Source organism: Pleurodeles waltl, chromosome 9 (assembly GCF_031143425.1).
Source record: "Pleurodeles waltl isolate 20211129_DDA chromosome 9, aPleWal1.hap1.20221129, whole genome shotgun sequence".
NCBI classification, from domain to species: domain Eukaryota; kingdom Metazoa; phylum Chordata; class Amphibia; order Caudata; family Salamandridae; genus Pleurodeles; species Pleurodeles waltl.
In genome coordinates this window covers 342,540,154-342,558,425 of record NC_090448.1, presented here as the reverse complement: position 1 = coordinate 342,558,425, position 18,272 = coordinate 342,540,154, and the positions used below count along the sequence as shown (strand labels likewise).

At 45.3% G+C, this 18,272-nt stretch overlaps 1 protein-coding gene across 1 annotated transcript in view; it reads left to right on the top strand.

The window, feature by feature from the left end:
* Positions 1-7,895: 7,895 nt before the first annotated feature.
* Positions 7,896-18,272, top strand: part of LOC138259287 (F-box only protein 27-like) — a 65,709-nt gene continuing 55,332 nt past the window's right edge. Inside the window, exon 1 of the mRNA XM_069206906.1 lies at positions 7,896-8,230. Coding sequence (XP_069063007.1) covers positions 8,191-8,230 — 40 coding nt within the window. The 5' untranslated portion in view covers positions 7,896-8,190. The remainder of the gene's footprint in view (positions 8,231-18,272) is intronic.

The following is an 18,272-nucleotide window of genomic DNA, read 5'->3' as shown; positions in this document are numbered from 1 at the left end:
AACCAAAAGACTTGCTATAGAGCATGGGTACTCGCAAACATTTTCCCACGGGCCAAAAAGTTTGGTCTGTGATGTGACCGAGGGCTGCATCAATGCCAGCGGAATGGCGGTCAGGCGAGGGGGTTGGGAGGACTGGCGGTTAAGAATTGGTAGGTGAAGCGAAGGGTATACATCTAGTGGCTGAATTGGACAATATGAAACTAGAAAACCTGGGATTAATCTTAGTTTCCCTAGTTTTCCAAATTGTGTGATCCTAGGCAATTGCTTAATTTTAGGCTCAGGGTCTGCACTTTACAAATCTGCTTCTGTGTTTGATTTAATAAACTATAATGTTGTTCATCTATAATATGAACCCAGGCCACTCAAAAAGTGCACTTAACATCTGGCTTGCTTGTTTAATTTACTACTGGCATATTTGTCAGGGTAGAAGTGAAAATTAATGTTTCTAAATTCTTGTTTGAAAACTATCACATTTAAATTAATACTTCTCATTGCACTGATACAATAACTTCTACTTAGGTGAAATGGACTGCGTGTTAGCTTAATACACTTTTTTTCAAGTGAATGGTATATTTGTACACTTTTGCTGCAAGATGTCTTTAAAATGAACTTGCTTCTAAAGTGAAGCTCAGGACTCCCTGGTTACTTTCTTTCCTTATCACCAGTTCACCTTGAAATAAAGAATTGCCTCTTTATTTACGATTGAGTGAAGAGCAACCCTGTACTTCTGTTGTCCAGGGGGCCGCATGTAAAGGTCAACTGGGCCGCATGCGGCACCTGGGCCGTACTTTGAGTATCCATGCTATAGAGAAAGAGTTGAGGAAAGCTTTGTCTGCACATTTGATTTCCTTAAGGGTACTTGCCCGTCTGGTGGGCCACCTAGCATCATCTATTCAAGCCATTTTTCCGGGACCCCTGCACTATTGTGCTCTTCAAAGGTTGAAGAACCTTCACCTTCGCAAAGGTCTGGCGTATTCCGAATTGATTGTCCTGTTTCACGAAGCCCGGACAGAGCTTCAATGGTGGCTGAATCATTTGGACGCTTGGAATGGCAGGGCGATTTTCACCTCGGTTCTGGAAGTGGTCATAGAATCAGATGCCAGCAGATGGGGCTGGGGTACCAGGTGTGGCCAGATGGAGACGGGGGGGGTCGTTGATCCCCGGAGGAACTTCAGATGCATATCAATTGCTTAGAACTTCTGGCCGGTTTGTTTGCAGTGAAGACGTTGTCCCCCACCAAATCGAAATCCTGTATTCTCCTGAAAATGGACAATATTTCAGCAGTTCGATACATCAACAAATTGGGGGGAACCCGGTCCAGGGTGTTGGCAGAGATTGCCAAGGACTTCTGGCATTTTTGTCTAGCACATCAGATTTCTGTATCAGCTGAATATATTCCGGGGAAGGTGAATATAGTAGCGGACTGGAATTCCAGGCTTCCGAGAGATACCAGCTATTGGCATCTCCACCCCAGGGTATTTAAATTTTTGAATCATCTCTGGGGCCCGTGCAAGATAGATCTGTTTGCCTCCCGACTGAATACTCATCTCCCGCTCTTCTTCAGTTGGAGACCGGATCCCAATGCCCTCAGCACGGATGCCTTTCTCCAAGACTGGACGGGGATGTGCACTTCGCAGTTCCCCCATTTTCCATGATCCATCGAGTTCTCTCGCAAGTAATTCATCAGAGAGCGGAATTGGTTTTGGTAACCCCGTGTTGGAAGGCACAGTCTTGTTTTCCAGTGGCGCTGACCTTATGTTGTGCTGCCCAATTCAAATCCTCCCTTCATCGGACCTATTAATGGATCCCGTGGGGAATCCACACCATCTGATTCTGGAGGAACAGTTAATACTCATGGCCTGGAGGATATCGGGGGACACTCTCAAGGTCCTGAAATTTCAGAAGACACTAGATTCTTCCTTTCCCAATCCTTGGCACCTAGTACGCATAAAAGATATGCCTCCGCTTGGAGGAGATGGTTGGATTGGTGCAGTCAAAAGAGTGTGGATCCCTTGGGGGCCTCAGTGCAAATGATAGCAATTGTTTTGTCTCATGTTGCGGCGCAAAGACTAGCATACAAGACAGTGAATAATTTTAGAGCCGCCATTTCGACTAAACATCCTCACATTGAGGGTAAGCCTCTGGGTGAACACCCATTAATTTGTAAGTTATTGCACGGCGTTCGTATGCTCCGTCCTCCAGTCCCAAAATATTCATCTCTTTGGGATGTCAACGTTATATTACGATCCTTGGTGGCTTGGCTGGCCAATGAAGGTCTTTCAAGAAAACAGTTGTCTGCAAAATTAACTATGCTGCTTTGTTTAATTTCATGAAGAAGAGTTTCGGATGTCAAAGCCTTGGACACTACAGGTAGAGTTTTTACTCCTAAGGGTGTATCTTTTTGCATCTCTAAACGTACAAAATCAAATTCTAAATGTATTAGCTATCCAGCTTTCAGTGATAATTCCAAACTATGGGGGTCATTTTGACCTCAGCGGTCTTTTTGAAAGACCGCCGTGCGGAGTACCGCCAGTGGTGGCGGTTTTCCGCTCTGCCTATTATGACCATTGGCAGCTCTCCGTCCTTTTTCGGACGGAGAGCCACCAACAGCCATACTGGCGGGAGGCGGGGAAGTGGAGGTTGCTCCACCGCCACGCCAACAGAACACCGCCCAGCGAATCATGTCCTGTGATTCGCCGTGGCGGTGTTCTGTTGGCGGTGTGGTGTCGGGGGAGCTGCCCCCATGGATCTCTTCCCCTCCCGGAGGATCATCGGACCAGGTAAGTCGATCATCCGTGAGGGGAGGGGGTGGGGTGGGGGGGGGGTGTTGGGTGTTGTGTGTGTGCATGGGGGTGTGCGTGTGTGTATGTGAAGGGGGGTGAGTGCGTGTATGCTTGCGGGGGTGTTGTGTGTATGGGAATGAGTGCATGTATGTCTGTGGGTATGTCTGTATGGTTGCGTGCATGTACAGTATGTTTGAATGTGGGTGTGCATGCCTGACTGTGTGTGTGGATGTTTGCATCTATGTCGGTGCGTGTGCGTGTAAGTATGTAGGTGGTGCCTGCATGCGTGTCGTGTGGGTACGGGTGAAGTGATGTAGGGGAGGGAGTCGGGTGGGGGTGGGGGAGACCCCTATCAGTGCCAGGATAGGGATTCCCTGGCACTGATAGTGCTTACCGCCATGGATTTCATGGTGGTTCAAACCGCTGGAAATCCACGGCGGTAAGCTGGGTCCAAATACCGCCGGCGGTCTAGTGACGGCCGTCGGGTCCGCCCTGGCGGGCGGAACGGAGAACCGGCAGATGACCATGGCGGTAACCGCCATGGTCATAATTCCATGAAGGGAGACCGCCAGCCTGTTGGCGGTCTTACAGCCGGTTCCCCGCCTTCCGCCGGGGTCGTAATGACCCCCCATGTGTGGTAAATTGTCTAAAAGTCTATGAAGATGTTACTAGAGAATTGCGCAGAGATGTAAATAGGCAATTGTTAATTTCCTTGCAGAAACCCTCTGGCCCAGTTTCCTCAGCCATTCTCTCGAGATGGGTCAGATGTTTGTTGCAAGAAGCAGGGATAGATGTCTCCATATTTGGAGCTCATTCTGTTCGTGCAGCTATGGCTTCTAAAGCTTTCAATTCAGGATCCAGATTGGAAGATATAATGACAGCAGCTGACTGGTCATCAGACTCTACGTTTAAATTGTTCTATCATAAGCCAATTGTTGATGTTGCTTCTAGAGTGATCGCTCAGCTTTAAACTAGCATAATCCGAAGCCTCTGGTCCTGACATAGAATCAAAACTTTTCTAGCTTACGCGACAAGAATTTTCAATTCTGTTAAGGACACAAAGGCGAGGATTATCCCGCCCGGGAGTATTTGATTATTAGCATATTCATTACCTTTATATAAATTCAAAATGTATGTTGTCCCACCCTGTACTGATTATATGGTATGATACGAGAAGATGTTACCGCTTTATTCTTCTTCTTTGTAGAGGGAAACTGTAAGGAAATGCCTCCTTGGCATGGTTGCCCCCTGACTTTTTGCCTTTGCTGATGCTATGTTTACAATTGAAAGTGTGCTGAGGCCTGCTAACCAGGCCCCAGCACCAGTGTTCTTTCCCTAACCTGTACTTTTGTATCCACAATTGGCAGACCCTGGCATCCAGATAAGTCCCTTGTAACTGGTACTTCTAGTACCAAGGGCCCTGATGCCAAGGAAGGTCTCTAAGGGCTGCAGCATGTCTTATGCCACCCTGGAGACCTCTCACTCAGCACAGACACACTGCTTGCCAGCTTGTGTGTGCTAGTGAGGACAAAACGAGTAAGTTGACATGGCACTCCCCTCAGGGTGCCATGCCAGCCTCTCACTGCCTATGCAGTATAGGTAAGCCACCCCTCTAGCAGGCCTTACAGCCCTAAGGCAGGGTGCACTATACCATAGGTGAGGGTACCAGTGCATGAGCATGGTACCCCTACAGTGTCTAAACAAAACCTTAGACATTGTAAGTGCAGGGTAGCCATAAGAGTATATGGTCTGGGAGTCTGTCAAGCACGAACTCCACAGCACCATAATGGCTACACTGAAAACTGGGAAGTTTGGTATCAAACTTCTCAGCACAATAAATGCACACTGATGCCAGTGTACATTTTATTGTAAAATACACCACAGAGGGCACCTTAGAGGTGCCCCCTGAAACTTAACCGACTGTCTGTGTAGGCTGACTAGTTCTAGCAGCCTGCCACAAACCGAGACATGTTGCTGGCCCCATGGGGAGAGTGCCTTTGTCACTCTGAGGCCAGTAACAAAGCCTGCACTGGGTGGAGATGCTAACACCTCCCCCAGGCAGGAATTGTCACACCTGGCGGTGAGCCTCAAAGGCTCACCTCCTTTGTGCCAACCCAGCAGGACACTCCAGCTAGTGGAGTTGCCCGCCCCCTCCGGCCAGGCCCCCACTTTTGGCGGCAAGGCCGGAGAAGATAATGAGAAAAACAAGGAGGAGTCACTGGCCAGTCAGGACAGCCCCTAAGGTGTCCTGAGCTGAAGTGACTCTAACTTTTAGAAATCCTCCATCTTGCAGATGGAGGATTCCCCCAATAGGGTTAGGATTGTGACCCCCTCCCCTTGGGAGGAGGCACAAAGAGGGTGTACCCACCCTCAGGGCTAGTAGCCATTGGCTACTAACCCCCCAGACCTAAACCTGCCCTTAAATTTAGTATTTAAGGGCTACCCTGAACCCTAGAAAATTAGATTCCTGCAACTACAAGAAGAAGGACTGCCTAGCTGAAAAACCCCTGCAGCGGAAGACCAGAAGACGACAACTGCCTTGGCTCCAGAAACTCACCGGCCTGTCTCCTGCCTTCCAAAGATCCTGCTCCAGCGACGCCTTCCAAAGGGACCAGCGACCTCGACATCCTCTGAGGACTGCCCCTGCTTCGAAAAGACAAGAAACTCCCGAGGACAGCGGACCTGCTCCAAGAAAAGCTGCAACTTTGCTTCCAGCAGCTTTAAAGAACCCTGCAAGCTCCCCGCAAGAAGCGTGAGACTTGCAACACTGCACCCGGCGACCCCGACTCGGCTGGTGGAGATCCGACACCTCAGGAGGGACCCCAGGACTACTCTGATACTGTGAGTACCAAAACCTGTCCCCCCTGAGCCCCCACAGCGCCGCCTGCAGAGGGAATCCCGAGGCTTCCCCTGACCGCGACTCTTTGAACCTAAAGTCCCGACGCCTGGGAGAGACCCTGCACCCGCAGCCCCCAGGACCTGAAGGACCGGACTTTCACTGGAGAAGTGACCCCCAGGAGTCCCTCTCCCTTGCCCAAGTGGAGGTTTCCCCGAGGAATCCCCCCCTTGCCTGCCTGCAGCGCTGAAGAGATCCCGAGGTCTCTCATAGACTAACATTGCGAACCCGACGCCTGTTCCTACACTGCACCCGGCCGCCCCCGCGCTGCTGAGGGTGAAATTTCTGTGTGGACTTGTGTCCCCCCCGGTGCCCTACAAAACCCCCCTGGTCTGCCCTCCGAAGACGCGGGTACTTACCTGCAAGCAGACCGGAACCGGGGCACCCCCTTCTCTCCATTCTAGCCTATGCGTTTTGGGCACCACTTTGAACTCTGCACCTGACCGGCCCTGAGCTGCTGGTGTGGTGACTTTGGGGTTGCTCTGAACCCCCAACGGTGGGCTACCTTGGACCAAGAACTAAGCCCTGTAAGTGCCTTACTTACCTGGTTAACCTAACAAATACTTACCTCCCCTAGGAACTGTGAAAATTGCACTGTGTCCACTTTTAAAACAGCTATTTGTCAATAACTTGAAAAGTATACATGCAATTTTGATGATTTGAAGTTCCTAAAGTACTTACCTGCAATACCTTTCGAATGAGATATTACATGTAGAATTTGAACCTGTGGTTCTTATAAAATAAACTAAGAAAAGATATTTTTCTATATAAAAACCTATTGGCTGGATTTGTCTCTGAGTGTGTGTACCTCATTTATTGTCTATGTGTATGTACAACAAATGCTTAACACTACTCCTTGGATAAGCCTACTGCTCGACCACACTACCACAAAATAGAGCATTAGTATTATCTATTTTTACCACTATTTTACCTCTAAGGGGAACCCTTGGACTCTGTGCATGCTATTCCTTACTTTGAAATAGCACATACAGAGCCAACTTCCTACAGAAACCAACTGGTTGGATGTTGGAACAGTCTTCTAAGCGTCGGAGAAGGTTGATTTGTTTCTGCACTGTTGTGCAGGTTCTTCCAAGTTCCTGATTCAGGAAGATGTTGTTCTAGGACTCAGTCTTACGAAGATGTGTTTGTTTCAAGTTCTCTTGCCATGGACGTGCAAAGAAAGAGGACGGACTTTGCGTGCTTTGTGCTATATAAAAGATAATGGAGCCTGATTGGAGGGTCATTACCAGGCTTGTGTTTTTGGGAAATGTAGTTTCTGTTTTTCATTGTTTCTATTGGCTGCTGTGTGTTGCAGTAAAGATAGAGATAAGCATAATCCTCGCCTCCGTATCCTTAATAGAATTGAACATTCTTGTTGCGTAAGCTAGAAAATGTTTGATTCTTGTCGTAAGTTCTTAGAATTTGGAAATAGCTTGGAGGTTAAAATGTTTTATGTGACAAGGGCTAAAATGAATGTTTTACAGATTAAACCGGATCACATTTCATTCTTTTATAAATTGTGTTATTACTTCTGATGAACACTTTTTACAGGAACTTTATATTTGCTTTTATAATTGAATATTGTGTGGTTACATGTGGCTTTTAAGGCTTTAATTAGCTGAATAAAGTATATATCGTCTTCTTCATGGCTGCATGCAGTCTCCCATGCCTTGCAAAACACCTATTCAGCGTGTCTTGACACGTTCAAAACAGTCCCGACTTTCAAATGTTCAGCACTTGTTTAGGTGTCTGATTTGCTAAGGGGGGGAGCACTTTTATTTGGGTGTTTATGCTTATTGTCTCCCTCTCAGTTCGGCCTTGGCAAGGAGGATGCTTCCTCTCCGGTTTGGCTGGTAGACACAACTGAGGTCTCTTCAGGACTTGAACGGCCGCGGTTCTCCAGTGTACATGAATTAGCATTACCTGCAGATGCAGCCTCGTGTGCCTCCTCCTATTGCTCGCCAGGCGCCTCCGTGTCCTTAACAAAATGAGGACTTTTCATCGTTAAACTTAGTCAATCAGCGGTCACCTGGTTGATGCACCTAGCGGGGAGCTCCGTAGCTACAGAGCGTTTGATGCTTAGCTTACGAGGCTGAAACAATCACAAGACCGCCTGGTTGAGAAAAACAGGAAGAAGGGCTCACCGGAAACGTCTCAACTTTCAGGCCCTATTCTCGGAATCAGCCCAGCTCCTATCGGAGAGGCCGGTTTTGACCACGAGAGGGCGCGTGATCTCTGTAAGGAGAAGCAATGATTAAGAAGGAGCCTTCCTGGTTCTGCTGTGCCACGGCAAACAGGAGCAAAGTGTAGGAATTTTGCAAGAACTGTTGCTGGAACTGATTCATACTGCATAAACCGTACACACACATTGCTTAGCGAGCAAAACCTGCACTAGCAACAACCACGTGCATGGGAAATAATTACAGGGGTTAAAATCTAATCACTTCAGGCTCTTAATACATAAATCGGACAACATTCCCCCCAATTCTCCACGAGATCAAGACCAGCGAGATGGCGTCACGGAACCTGCTAAAGAACCCCAGCGCTTCCGGTGAGTACCGGGGCTTAGTGCATTTCTCTGTACACACGGAGTACCTGACAGTCATGAACCTCAGAGCCGACTAAGGTGGGAGTGGGATTGTACGCACTGTGCGTGCTGCAGGCTTCACGTGAGCGGCCCTGCAGTGCCTGCTGAGCAGGGCCACTGGTATTACGCGATTCTGTGGCCGCCGTTTTTTTCTCATAATTATAGTTTCCCGTTTTTGCTGTATTATCCATCATCTGCTGCTTAATCTCTAGATCTTAATTAAAGAAAAGTTTCTTCCTCCAGCAGATCAAAAGTTACTAAAAGCGTTGCAACATTTTTGCGTGCAGTGGAGCGACCGTCGCAAAGTTTAACAGATCATCGTTTAGTTGCTTATTCAGGGCAGGATCCAGGAATTTTCATCTGGATGAGCCAGGGGTACGTTCGGATGGGCTAATGTGGGCCCAATTATTGTCAATTCTGGAGGTAGCCTACAAGCCTCCATCAATCAGGTTGTACCTCCTTAATCATATCTTCTTCCAAACGGGCATAGAGTGCACCTAGAGAGTTATTTGAGAGTTTGAGCTGATGTCTATACTCAGCAGCCGCATCCATTATAATTTCCAGCAGGCCAGGCCAGGTTTCAACACAAGCACCCCGGTTCCAAGCAGATTGTAACAGTAGTTCAAGGTTAGGGAGCTCCACATTTAAGCCTTAACATGTTGCACTAGGAAGAGTGGATACTTACTCCTTGCAGTTTGCACATCCCCTATTTCTTTGCCTACAGTGAACTTTGACGTTGTTTATTTTCACATCCTTTTTGTGCAGTGTACTTTAATTGATAAAAACGTTTTAAAAACAGCAACACATTTGGAAAAAAGAAAGTAGTATTGTTGACAACAAAGAGCAGTTTTCAATGCCAACAAGTGTAAAAACAGTAATTGCAGTCAATCAGGTAACCTTGTTGGACCGTTTTACACAGAGTACCCCAGTTACAGAAGGGTACCCACAGATGCTTGTGCAGCCCCTTCTATGATAATGACCCATGTATAGCCAGTGTTCTTTTCAGATGACATTCCCTCATTTGCATGGGCATGACCCCACACAAACGGGGAATCCTTTAGCCTCTTAACCCATCCATATTATGGATGTGGGCAAAGAAGCAAACATGCACACAACATGGGAAACAAAAGTAATCATATAGACTAACAGAATACTTGTGCATGGTTAGGTTTTGTACCAGTCTAAACTGAATGCTCCATAAAGTGCACTTGATTGTCTTGGGTCATGTCATGTCATTTTAATGTTGGTTTGTAAAGCGCACTCTCACCCAGCAGGGTATTGTAATGCTGAGCAGGTGTGAGATCAGCCAAGCCAAGGGCCTAATGTGGTTACTCAAAAAGCCAGGTCTTCAGTTTCTTGTGGAATTCAAGAAATGAGGAGGAAGCTCAGATGTGTAACGGCACATCATTTCATGCTTTAGGAGCGATGTAGGAGAATACTCAACCACCGCATCTACTTTTCAGTATATGTGGGATGTCTGCAAATAGGAGTCTTGCTGAGCTGAGGTGTCTGGAAGGTTTGTGCAAGTAGATGGCATTGTTGAGGTATTCTGGGCCAAAGTGTCTTGAAAGTTTGGATGAGGAGTTTTAAATGTGCTCATTTGAGTATTGGGTAGCCAGTGTAGCTCCTTGAGGTGAGAGATGTGTGAGTGTCGTGGGAGGATGGGAGTAATTCTGGCTGGCAAGATCTCCATCCGCCCGATGAGATGCTTGTTTATCCCGGCGTAGGGGGTGTTCTTGTAGTCTAGGTTGTTGGTGGGATGAGTGTGAGTGATGAATTTCCATGTGTTGATTGACTGTCTTCCCCTAAATTGCACCTCATTAGTACAAGTTTAACATGCAAGTATAGGAGTATGCAACTGAAAGGTGAACAGTCAACCGTTGCAAAGAGTCCTTAACTGTGCATGTATTGCACCATTTTTTTAAACTTTTGATCCTTTTGAGCTAAAAACATATCTTTTAAATCTGCAGATTATCTGGCAAATCCATAATTTTGCAGTAAACACTACAGCCATAAAATTGCATAAATTCAGTGTCACTGACTACAACCCGGGACAGTCCCATCTATTGTAACAAGATATCAGAATACAAAATACTCCCATTTCTAACTCTGTCATACTGGTGAGAACAAATTCAGCCCAACACAATATTTTATTTGAGATTACACTGGTATTTACTTTACCTCAGCATCTTGTACAAAACAGACAGACACTCTTAACAACTGATTCACAAAAGGTAAACCTAAACTTTTGTGTAAAAATGTTTACTAGCTTTTTTGGCATTCATAAACTGTGTTTAATTTTTATGAACAGTAACTTTACAACTGTGGAGACTCTGCACTAGTGGCAGAGACTCTGCACATAAAACGTTAGGCCTGTCCTAGCTTTTATGTTCATGTGCGGAGCTCTCCATCCAACTGCGGCATCTCCAAAGTCATAAAATTACTACTAGTAAAAATAAACTTGTAGTTCGTGAATACCCAAAAAATAGTAAACGTACACACAAGTAACCTTTGTGAATCAAGCGTATGCACTAGTAGATATTGTAATTCCACAATAATTCCTGGGGGAAATTTATGATTCCCTCGCCCTGAAGGCTGCTCATCCAATGAGGCATGCACTGCTGCTATCTGAATAGAATAATGCATGCCCCATCCTACAGTATATTACTGCATGCATCTTACACAATCTAAAATACATAAACACTCTCAGAACCTCCACTTGGACCATAACTGAGGTAAAGAAGGCCCTTCACAGCCTTGGGCCCTGGTGTCAATGTACCTGCTGCATCCTTGGCAGGTAAACTTCGGTCCCCACTATCCCAACTAGAGATGGGGACACATTGAAAGCTTGATCTGGGCTGGAGCCTGGCTCTGGCTCAGCTTGAGGTCCTGTTGGAACTTCGAGACCATAATGATCCAAGCTTTCATGTACCTTCTGCCTGTCATACTCAAACTACCTAGAATGTGGTTACAGCAAGAGCTTCCAACTCTGTAACTAAACAATCTAGGTTTGAGTCTCGGTGTTGGCTCAACATCTTGTGATTCTGGGCAAATCTCCAGAGCCTGAAATAAATGAATGTGACCTTGTGTAATGTAACTGGTAATCATGTGTAACTTCAATACTTCCAGGTCGAATTTGCACAATATAAAAACTTCAGAAAACTGGATAAAGAGGTAAAAACAAGGCATTAACATAAAAAGGAGAGACAAATAAATAGCCATGTAGAGGCTCATTTATACAAAGTGATAATATAAAACCTGGATAAATTGCAGCTTCCCCACTTAAATTGTGTGATCTTGGGCAAATATTTTATTTTACCAAAACTTGTTTTTCTTCATATTTGTGAATGGAAGCTTGTTCAAATATATAAATCAAAAATCAAGTATTCAAAAACATATTGTGTTTGATTTAATAGACTAATATTGCTCTGTAATAATCAGGGCCACCTACAGGGTCCACGTGACAACTCTCTTGCCTGTTGGTTTACTAATTGCACTGTCACCAGTGTGAGGACGGGGCAGGAATGAGTCTAAGCTCATTTTTAAAAACAATCACTTTTAAAAAGTACTTCTCGGTACCACGCTTTATTGTGACATATTAATGGTAAAGCTTCTATGTGTTAATGAAATATACTTTTTTTGAATTTTGAAGAGACTTTATCATATTGTATGTGATGTTTGTTGTATGTTTCACATAGCAATAATTTTCAGGGCTTGGCTCATGGAAGGGCTCTAAGAGCCAAGCCAGACCCTTAGCCAAGGTGCAAGGGTGCCTGCATTGGCACTATGTAGCACATTGTGCGCCAGTGTAGGGAAAAGCCAAAAATACGCCATAGATTGTTAAGTACGGGGCATTACTGCCCTTTCCCTATCATGCAGCACAGCATGGCGACTTGCCGGACTGCGTGATAGTTTAATAAATATGCCCCTCACAATCGAAGAGAGTATGATATGTGAACTTCTAAAATTAATTGTTTTCACTCCAATTAAGGTTTACTTGAAAACTAATGCAAAGTGGTTCTTTTTGATTCAGTTTATCAACATGTGAAAGTCACTTTTAAGGTAATTATTTTAATGGTATAGCGTACCAAACCAAAAAGTTTACATCAGCACTGTGTACTTTGTGTTCACTTAAAGAAAATTGAAAACATATACTCCCAGGCTGCCACAAACCAGCTATTTTTTTGGCTTCAACCAGTTTTTTCTTTCAGCAAAAATGCTAAAAAAATCAACGTTAATACTTTTCTGACTCCCTGATTTAATAGGACATAGAGGAGTTCTATGTGTCCTAGACAGGTTCAGCTCTGGTAACCCCGATAACATTCTTTAATCAATTATGCATTACAACTGATTAGTGCTCCCACGTACTTTCACTCAGTTTCTTCTGGGATACCTGCAATTTGGAGGTTAAAGATTATCTTGGTCATCACACATAGGATCCAGGCCCCCACATCTTTCATAATTTTTGTGCCTGCTAGGTTTAACACCAGCTTCAAAGGCATTTTTACACTCCTCAGCAGCACAACATGATTCAATAAGTAGATGTTTTAATCAAGAGGTTCAACTTTCTTGTTTAATTGCAGTTACTTACTGAGAAATAGTTTCCAGCAGTGAGGAATTAGGCCTGGTAGATGAGGAGGGAAGTGATCTAGTAGATGTTAGGGTCTTCTAAAGCTCAGTCTGAGAGAGGCAATTATTAATCTAATTTTATTTCTCCATGTGCATTTATTGGCCTTGCCTCCATGCACTTTCCACAGCCATATGCAAAACCGAGCCACTTCTTATGCCACGGTGTCAATGTCCTACACCCTGCTCCAGAAAAACACAATAAATTCAGAGCATAAAAAGTAAATAGGAATGTATATTTTCTAGAGTGCTCTCAATGAACTGAATCACCTCTAGGCACTTAAGTAGCATTCCTCCACGGAAGTGCTAGAAACAAATTTGATTAAAGGAGATTAGCAGAGAAAATTCACATGCCATGGTTTTTGCTAACTCTTATGTTAATTTGTATGTATTTCATAGAAATGTATTACAGTCTGGAAGAGGGATTTAGGAAAGTACCATAACTTGGTGACTGGGTACAGAAATATCACACCTCTCACGACTTTAACCATTTTCGTGGTTAAACAATAATTTACATACAAGTGCAAACTGTGTTTCTGAGGGCCAGATGTAGCAAACGGTTTGCGAGTCGCAAACGGCGAAAATCGCCGTTTGCGAGTCGCAAACCTGAGTTTGCTATGCAGAAATGCATTTTGCGAGTCGGGACCGACTCGCAAAATGCATTTCAGAGTCGCAAATAGGAAGGGGTGTTCCCTTCCTATTTGCGAGTCGGAGTGGTATGCAACTCCATTTGCGACCGCGTACGCGGTCGCAAATGGAGTTGCAGTTACCATCCACTTGAAGTGGATGGTAACCCACTCGCAAACGGGATGGGGACCCCTTCCCCTTTGTGACTGGACCCCAAATTTTTTTTTCAGGGCAGGTAGTGGTCCAAAGGACCACTACCTGCCCTGAAAAAATTCCAAAACAAAAGGTTTCGTTTTTTTTTTAAAGTGCAGCTCGTTTTCCATTAAGGAAAACGGGCTACACTTAAAAAAAAAAAAACGCTTTATTTAAAAGCAGTCACGGACATGGAGGTCTGCTGACTACAGCAGGCCTCCATATCCCTGAGTGCCCATAGTCGCTATGGGGCCGCAATTTGCGACCCACCTCATTAATATTAATGATGTGGGTCTTTGCGACCCCCATAGCGACTCGCAGACGGTGTCTGAGACACCGTTCTTCATTGCAAATTGCGAGTTGCAATTTCCGAGTTGCTTGGACTTGCACATTGCAAGTCGCAATTTGCAAAGTTGCTACATCTGGCCCTAAGTCCTTTACATGAATATAATGAAAAGATCATAGAAAATATGAACATAAAAGTGCTGCTAAACTTTATAGAAAGGGAGAAAAGCAAGCCAACCGTGGCTTTTTTAGGAATAGTAAACTGTGGAAGGAGAAAAGATTAAAAAAAATAAATGGCATAGGTCTAGCTGATAAAGTCTGTGGAAGGGGAGAAGAGTGAAGCAGAACTGTCCTTGACAGGACTAGCAAACTCTGTGGGAGGTGGGGGAGGGGGAGCTAAGCAGGACAGTCCTAGTTAGGACCAATTTATTCTATGGCCGGAAGGTGATGAGAGAAAAGCAGAACCACCTCTTTTTGATTAAATATTACTTTTAATAAGTACTTCTTAGTGCAGTGCTATGATGTGCCTTATTCATATTAAATCTTCCACATGTTAAAGAAATAACTGAATTTTGAAGAGACATTACCATATTTTACATAAGCACAGCAAATATTTTCAAGGCTCTTCTCATGCACAGGCTCTAAGATCCATGTGAACCCTTGGTTCAGCTGTCCCTGTTAATTTGTTGGCTCGCCCACCACTACAACTTTATCGCCAGCACTGAAGCCAAAAAATACCCTCTTTCTTGAGTATCTCAACTTCCGGCATTGCAGCCTGTGGTTTGCTTGTGACTGAACACTAGTATTAGAGGGCTGGAAGCGATGTGAGAGGGAGCGTTTTTGGATACACTGAACAGCCTGGCTCACTCTAAGGAGCAGCCAAATTATGATTTCTTCCTCATTCTTTGTGGACCTCTTTCTAAATAAATTAAACTCAGGAGACCCAGGTAAGCATGATGAATCGCACATTGCACAGAGAACACAAATACATTTCCTTTCCTTCTCTCACCTTCCACCTCTCACACGCTATCCTCTCTCCCCCCTAGATCCTCTTTCGATGTACTTTGATTCCATGACTTACTGTCTCTGTCAGTGGCGGCTGGTGGAATTTGAAAGTGGTGTGGCATAAAACCAGTGAATGAATTGTTGTGCGAGTGAAGTCAGTGTTTATAGGGTGAGGTTTCGGGGGTTCTCCCTGAGGAAAGGTTTGAAAATTGGTGTATTTTGGTGCAGTTTTCAGCAATATGTCTGAGATAAATGGACAAAAAATAGTGTTCTTATGCTAGCTTCAGCCTGTCACCCTCCCTCTACCCACGATGTGGTGTTACAGCCAGAGCTGTGAATCTGGGCAAATCACTTAAGGGCTAATTTAGAGTTTGGGTGACGGGTTACTGCGTCACAAACATGACGGATATCCCATTCACTGTATTACGATCTCCATAGCCTATAATGGGATCGTAATACGGCAGATGGGATATCCATCCTGTTTGGCGTAGTGACCCCCTCTACAAACTCTAAATCCGCCACTTAATCTCGTGCTTTTAAAAAAATGAATGTGACCATGTGCAATGTAATTGGTGCTAATGAAAGCGCTTAATTACTTAGAATCGAGTTTGCGCTATATAAAAACTGCACAAAGAGGTTAAAAACAAAGCCTTAATGAAAGAAAAATAGATACTTATTTAGTGGGTGATTTGTACAAAGTGAAACCAGAGTATATTGGTAAATCCCAGCTACCCTAGTTAAATTGTGTGACCTGGGGCAAATATTTTATTTCACAAAAAAACATTTTTCTTCATTATCAGGTATGAAAGTAGTTTTAAACATGCAAGTTCAGAATATCAGTTGTACAAAAGGTGAGGCTAAAAAAACTAACTACTCTGTAAGTTTCACCAACAGGTGCCTACAAAGATAAAATAACGTGCAACTTAAATGTGCACTATAATACGTTACGATAGGCTATTAGTGTATAGTCTGCAGAGGTCTGTGTGTAACCAGAGAGCAACAGAATTAAATCTTGGCTCCTCCAGTGAAGAATAGTGCCTTGTGTATTTTTAGAGCTATGAGGGCACAGCCTGTGACTAAAAGCCGTGTGAATATGGAAATCTGGATTTTAAACTTTCATAACACATAGTAAAAAATAGAGTGCTACCAAATACGCAAAACTTTCTAAAATAAAATGGTGCTTACAAAAAATAGGTTTTAGTAATGCCAAGACTGTACTTCATGCAGTTTCTTTTACAGAACTGTCCTTCCAACACCTCATCAGGAGTAGTAAACAGTGCTATATACAAACAATTGCAATTAAAAGCAGTTCCTTCACAGATCAATTGTTAACTCTTTGCACCACCACTCAAAAAGAATAAATCTTTGCCATCACAGACCTTTAATTCGATCAATTATAGGGGCTCACGAGCATCCTTTAATTTTGTAGATTACCCTTAACATTTGCAGATTAACTCGTAGTGCATATTTGCTATTTTTCCAGGCAAGCAGCCACCCTGGCAGGGAGGCTTGATTATCTATTTGCCCACCTTAGGATTCACATCTCAGGAGACTCACTGAATGTATGGCACTTTAAAATTGAAGCATTACATTTAAACCATTAGAATTCAGCAGCCTGAGTTTTGTCTGATGCTACTAATACAGAAGGACCCAGGAGAGGAAACAGCAGGAAAAGGAGAACGCAACAGATCAAGGAATGTTGGGAAATGGAAGAAGGAAGAGAGGAATGGGTTAAAGGGAAGGAAAGTGAAGCGACAGCAAGGAGAGATAAAACCACTCACCTCATTTGTTGTTTTCCAGAGTTGCAGTAGATGGAGGCTCTGCACAGGAACAGTCCACGCCCCGTCCAACGAGGCCCAGCTGCAGCTCCTTGAAATTGCCTCCGCTGGAATGCTCTAAACAGAATACTCAAGGCACAGAAGCATGCGTTGTGTACCTGTTTAGAGCACACAACCATCAACATCAGGTCATCTTGCTACTGCTGCAATTCCTCCCTTTCAACATCATCACCCTGGGAGAGATTGAGCCTGCTGTGGCTCTAGCATGACTGGGCCACTGCCAAGGGGGCTGTTTCCTGCGTTTAGGGGAGCTACAGGTGGCATCCATCCCTGGGAGGTGCGTCCAAGGAGAAGCAGAGGCTCCCTAACAGCTGTGATCATGGCTGAGCGTCAACCCACACAGATTGGGTGCTGTTGGCAGACCCTGGTGCCTACACCTAAGCAGTTGGCTGCAGACTCGGAGGTTGGCCTTGAACGCAAAAAAGACCTGAGAAACCCAGTGCTGTACGGTGCCTGTCCCAAACAGAGCCTCTGGAGCTGGGCAGGACTAGGACCTCACTGGAGGCCCGGACGTGGGCCCCATAGAGGATCCTGCCTTGGGTCGGGCCTCGGAGGAAATGTATGCAGCCCAGTGGCCCATTGATGTGACCTGACAGTGGTGTGGAGGTGGTCTGGATTTGAGATCGTTGGACAGCGGTGGTCCCTGGAGCCTAGTGAGTGAGGCGTGAGGTTGTGAATGCTAATGAGGATCTGGTCAGCCTGGTGGTGGCATTGGTGATCCTTGGCTTGGGGCCCCCTGCGTGAACAGCAACCCCTGTGATGGACTCTGCTGGTGGGGCCCCGGTGGTTGTACACAATTAGACTGGGTGCGGTGGCAGGGAGACATGGGCAAGGACAAAGCTGTGACCCCTGTCCAGGGGAAGATTAATAAATTCACTAAGCCTGCTGCAGACAGGACGCAGGGTGGCAGTGATAGCCCTCTATTGGGATCTGCCCATCCGGACTCTATGGAATCAATACTGCAAGCTGTACATGACTCTCGCTCTTCCTTGAAGAGTAAGATAGGGGAACTCAGTGCTGACCAGTCCCTGCTCCTCCACAATACAGTGGAAAGAGTCTCGGAGGCGGAGGGGCAGCTGACTGAGATTGAGGACACCTCCGAGTCCTTCCAGGTTGAATTGATGGCCCTCTCTGCATCGGGTGGGCCTCTTGGAGACCAGAGCGGAAGACACTGTGTGCAAGTCTTGCAGGAACAATATCCACATAGTCAGGGTCCTGGAGGGAACTGAGGGGGCCCGACCCACTGCCTTCATAGCCGAATGGATCTGGTAGTGGGCCTTGCAGGACTCAATGTTAGCTTGTTTTGTGGTGGATCGGGCACACAGACCCTTTGCTGCCAAGGTGCCCCTGGGGTCCCCCCTCGGCTGACTAAAGCCCGGCTCTTTAACTTTGTGGATAGAGATGCAACACTTCATACAATAGAGGGACTAGGA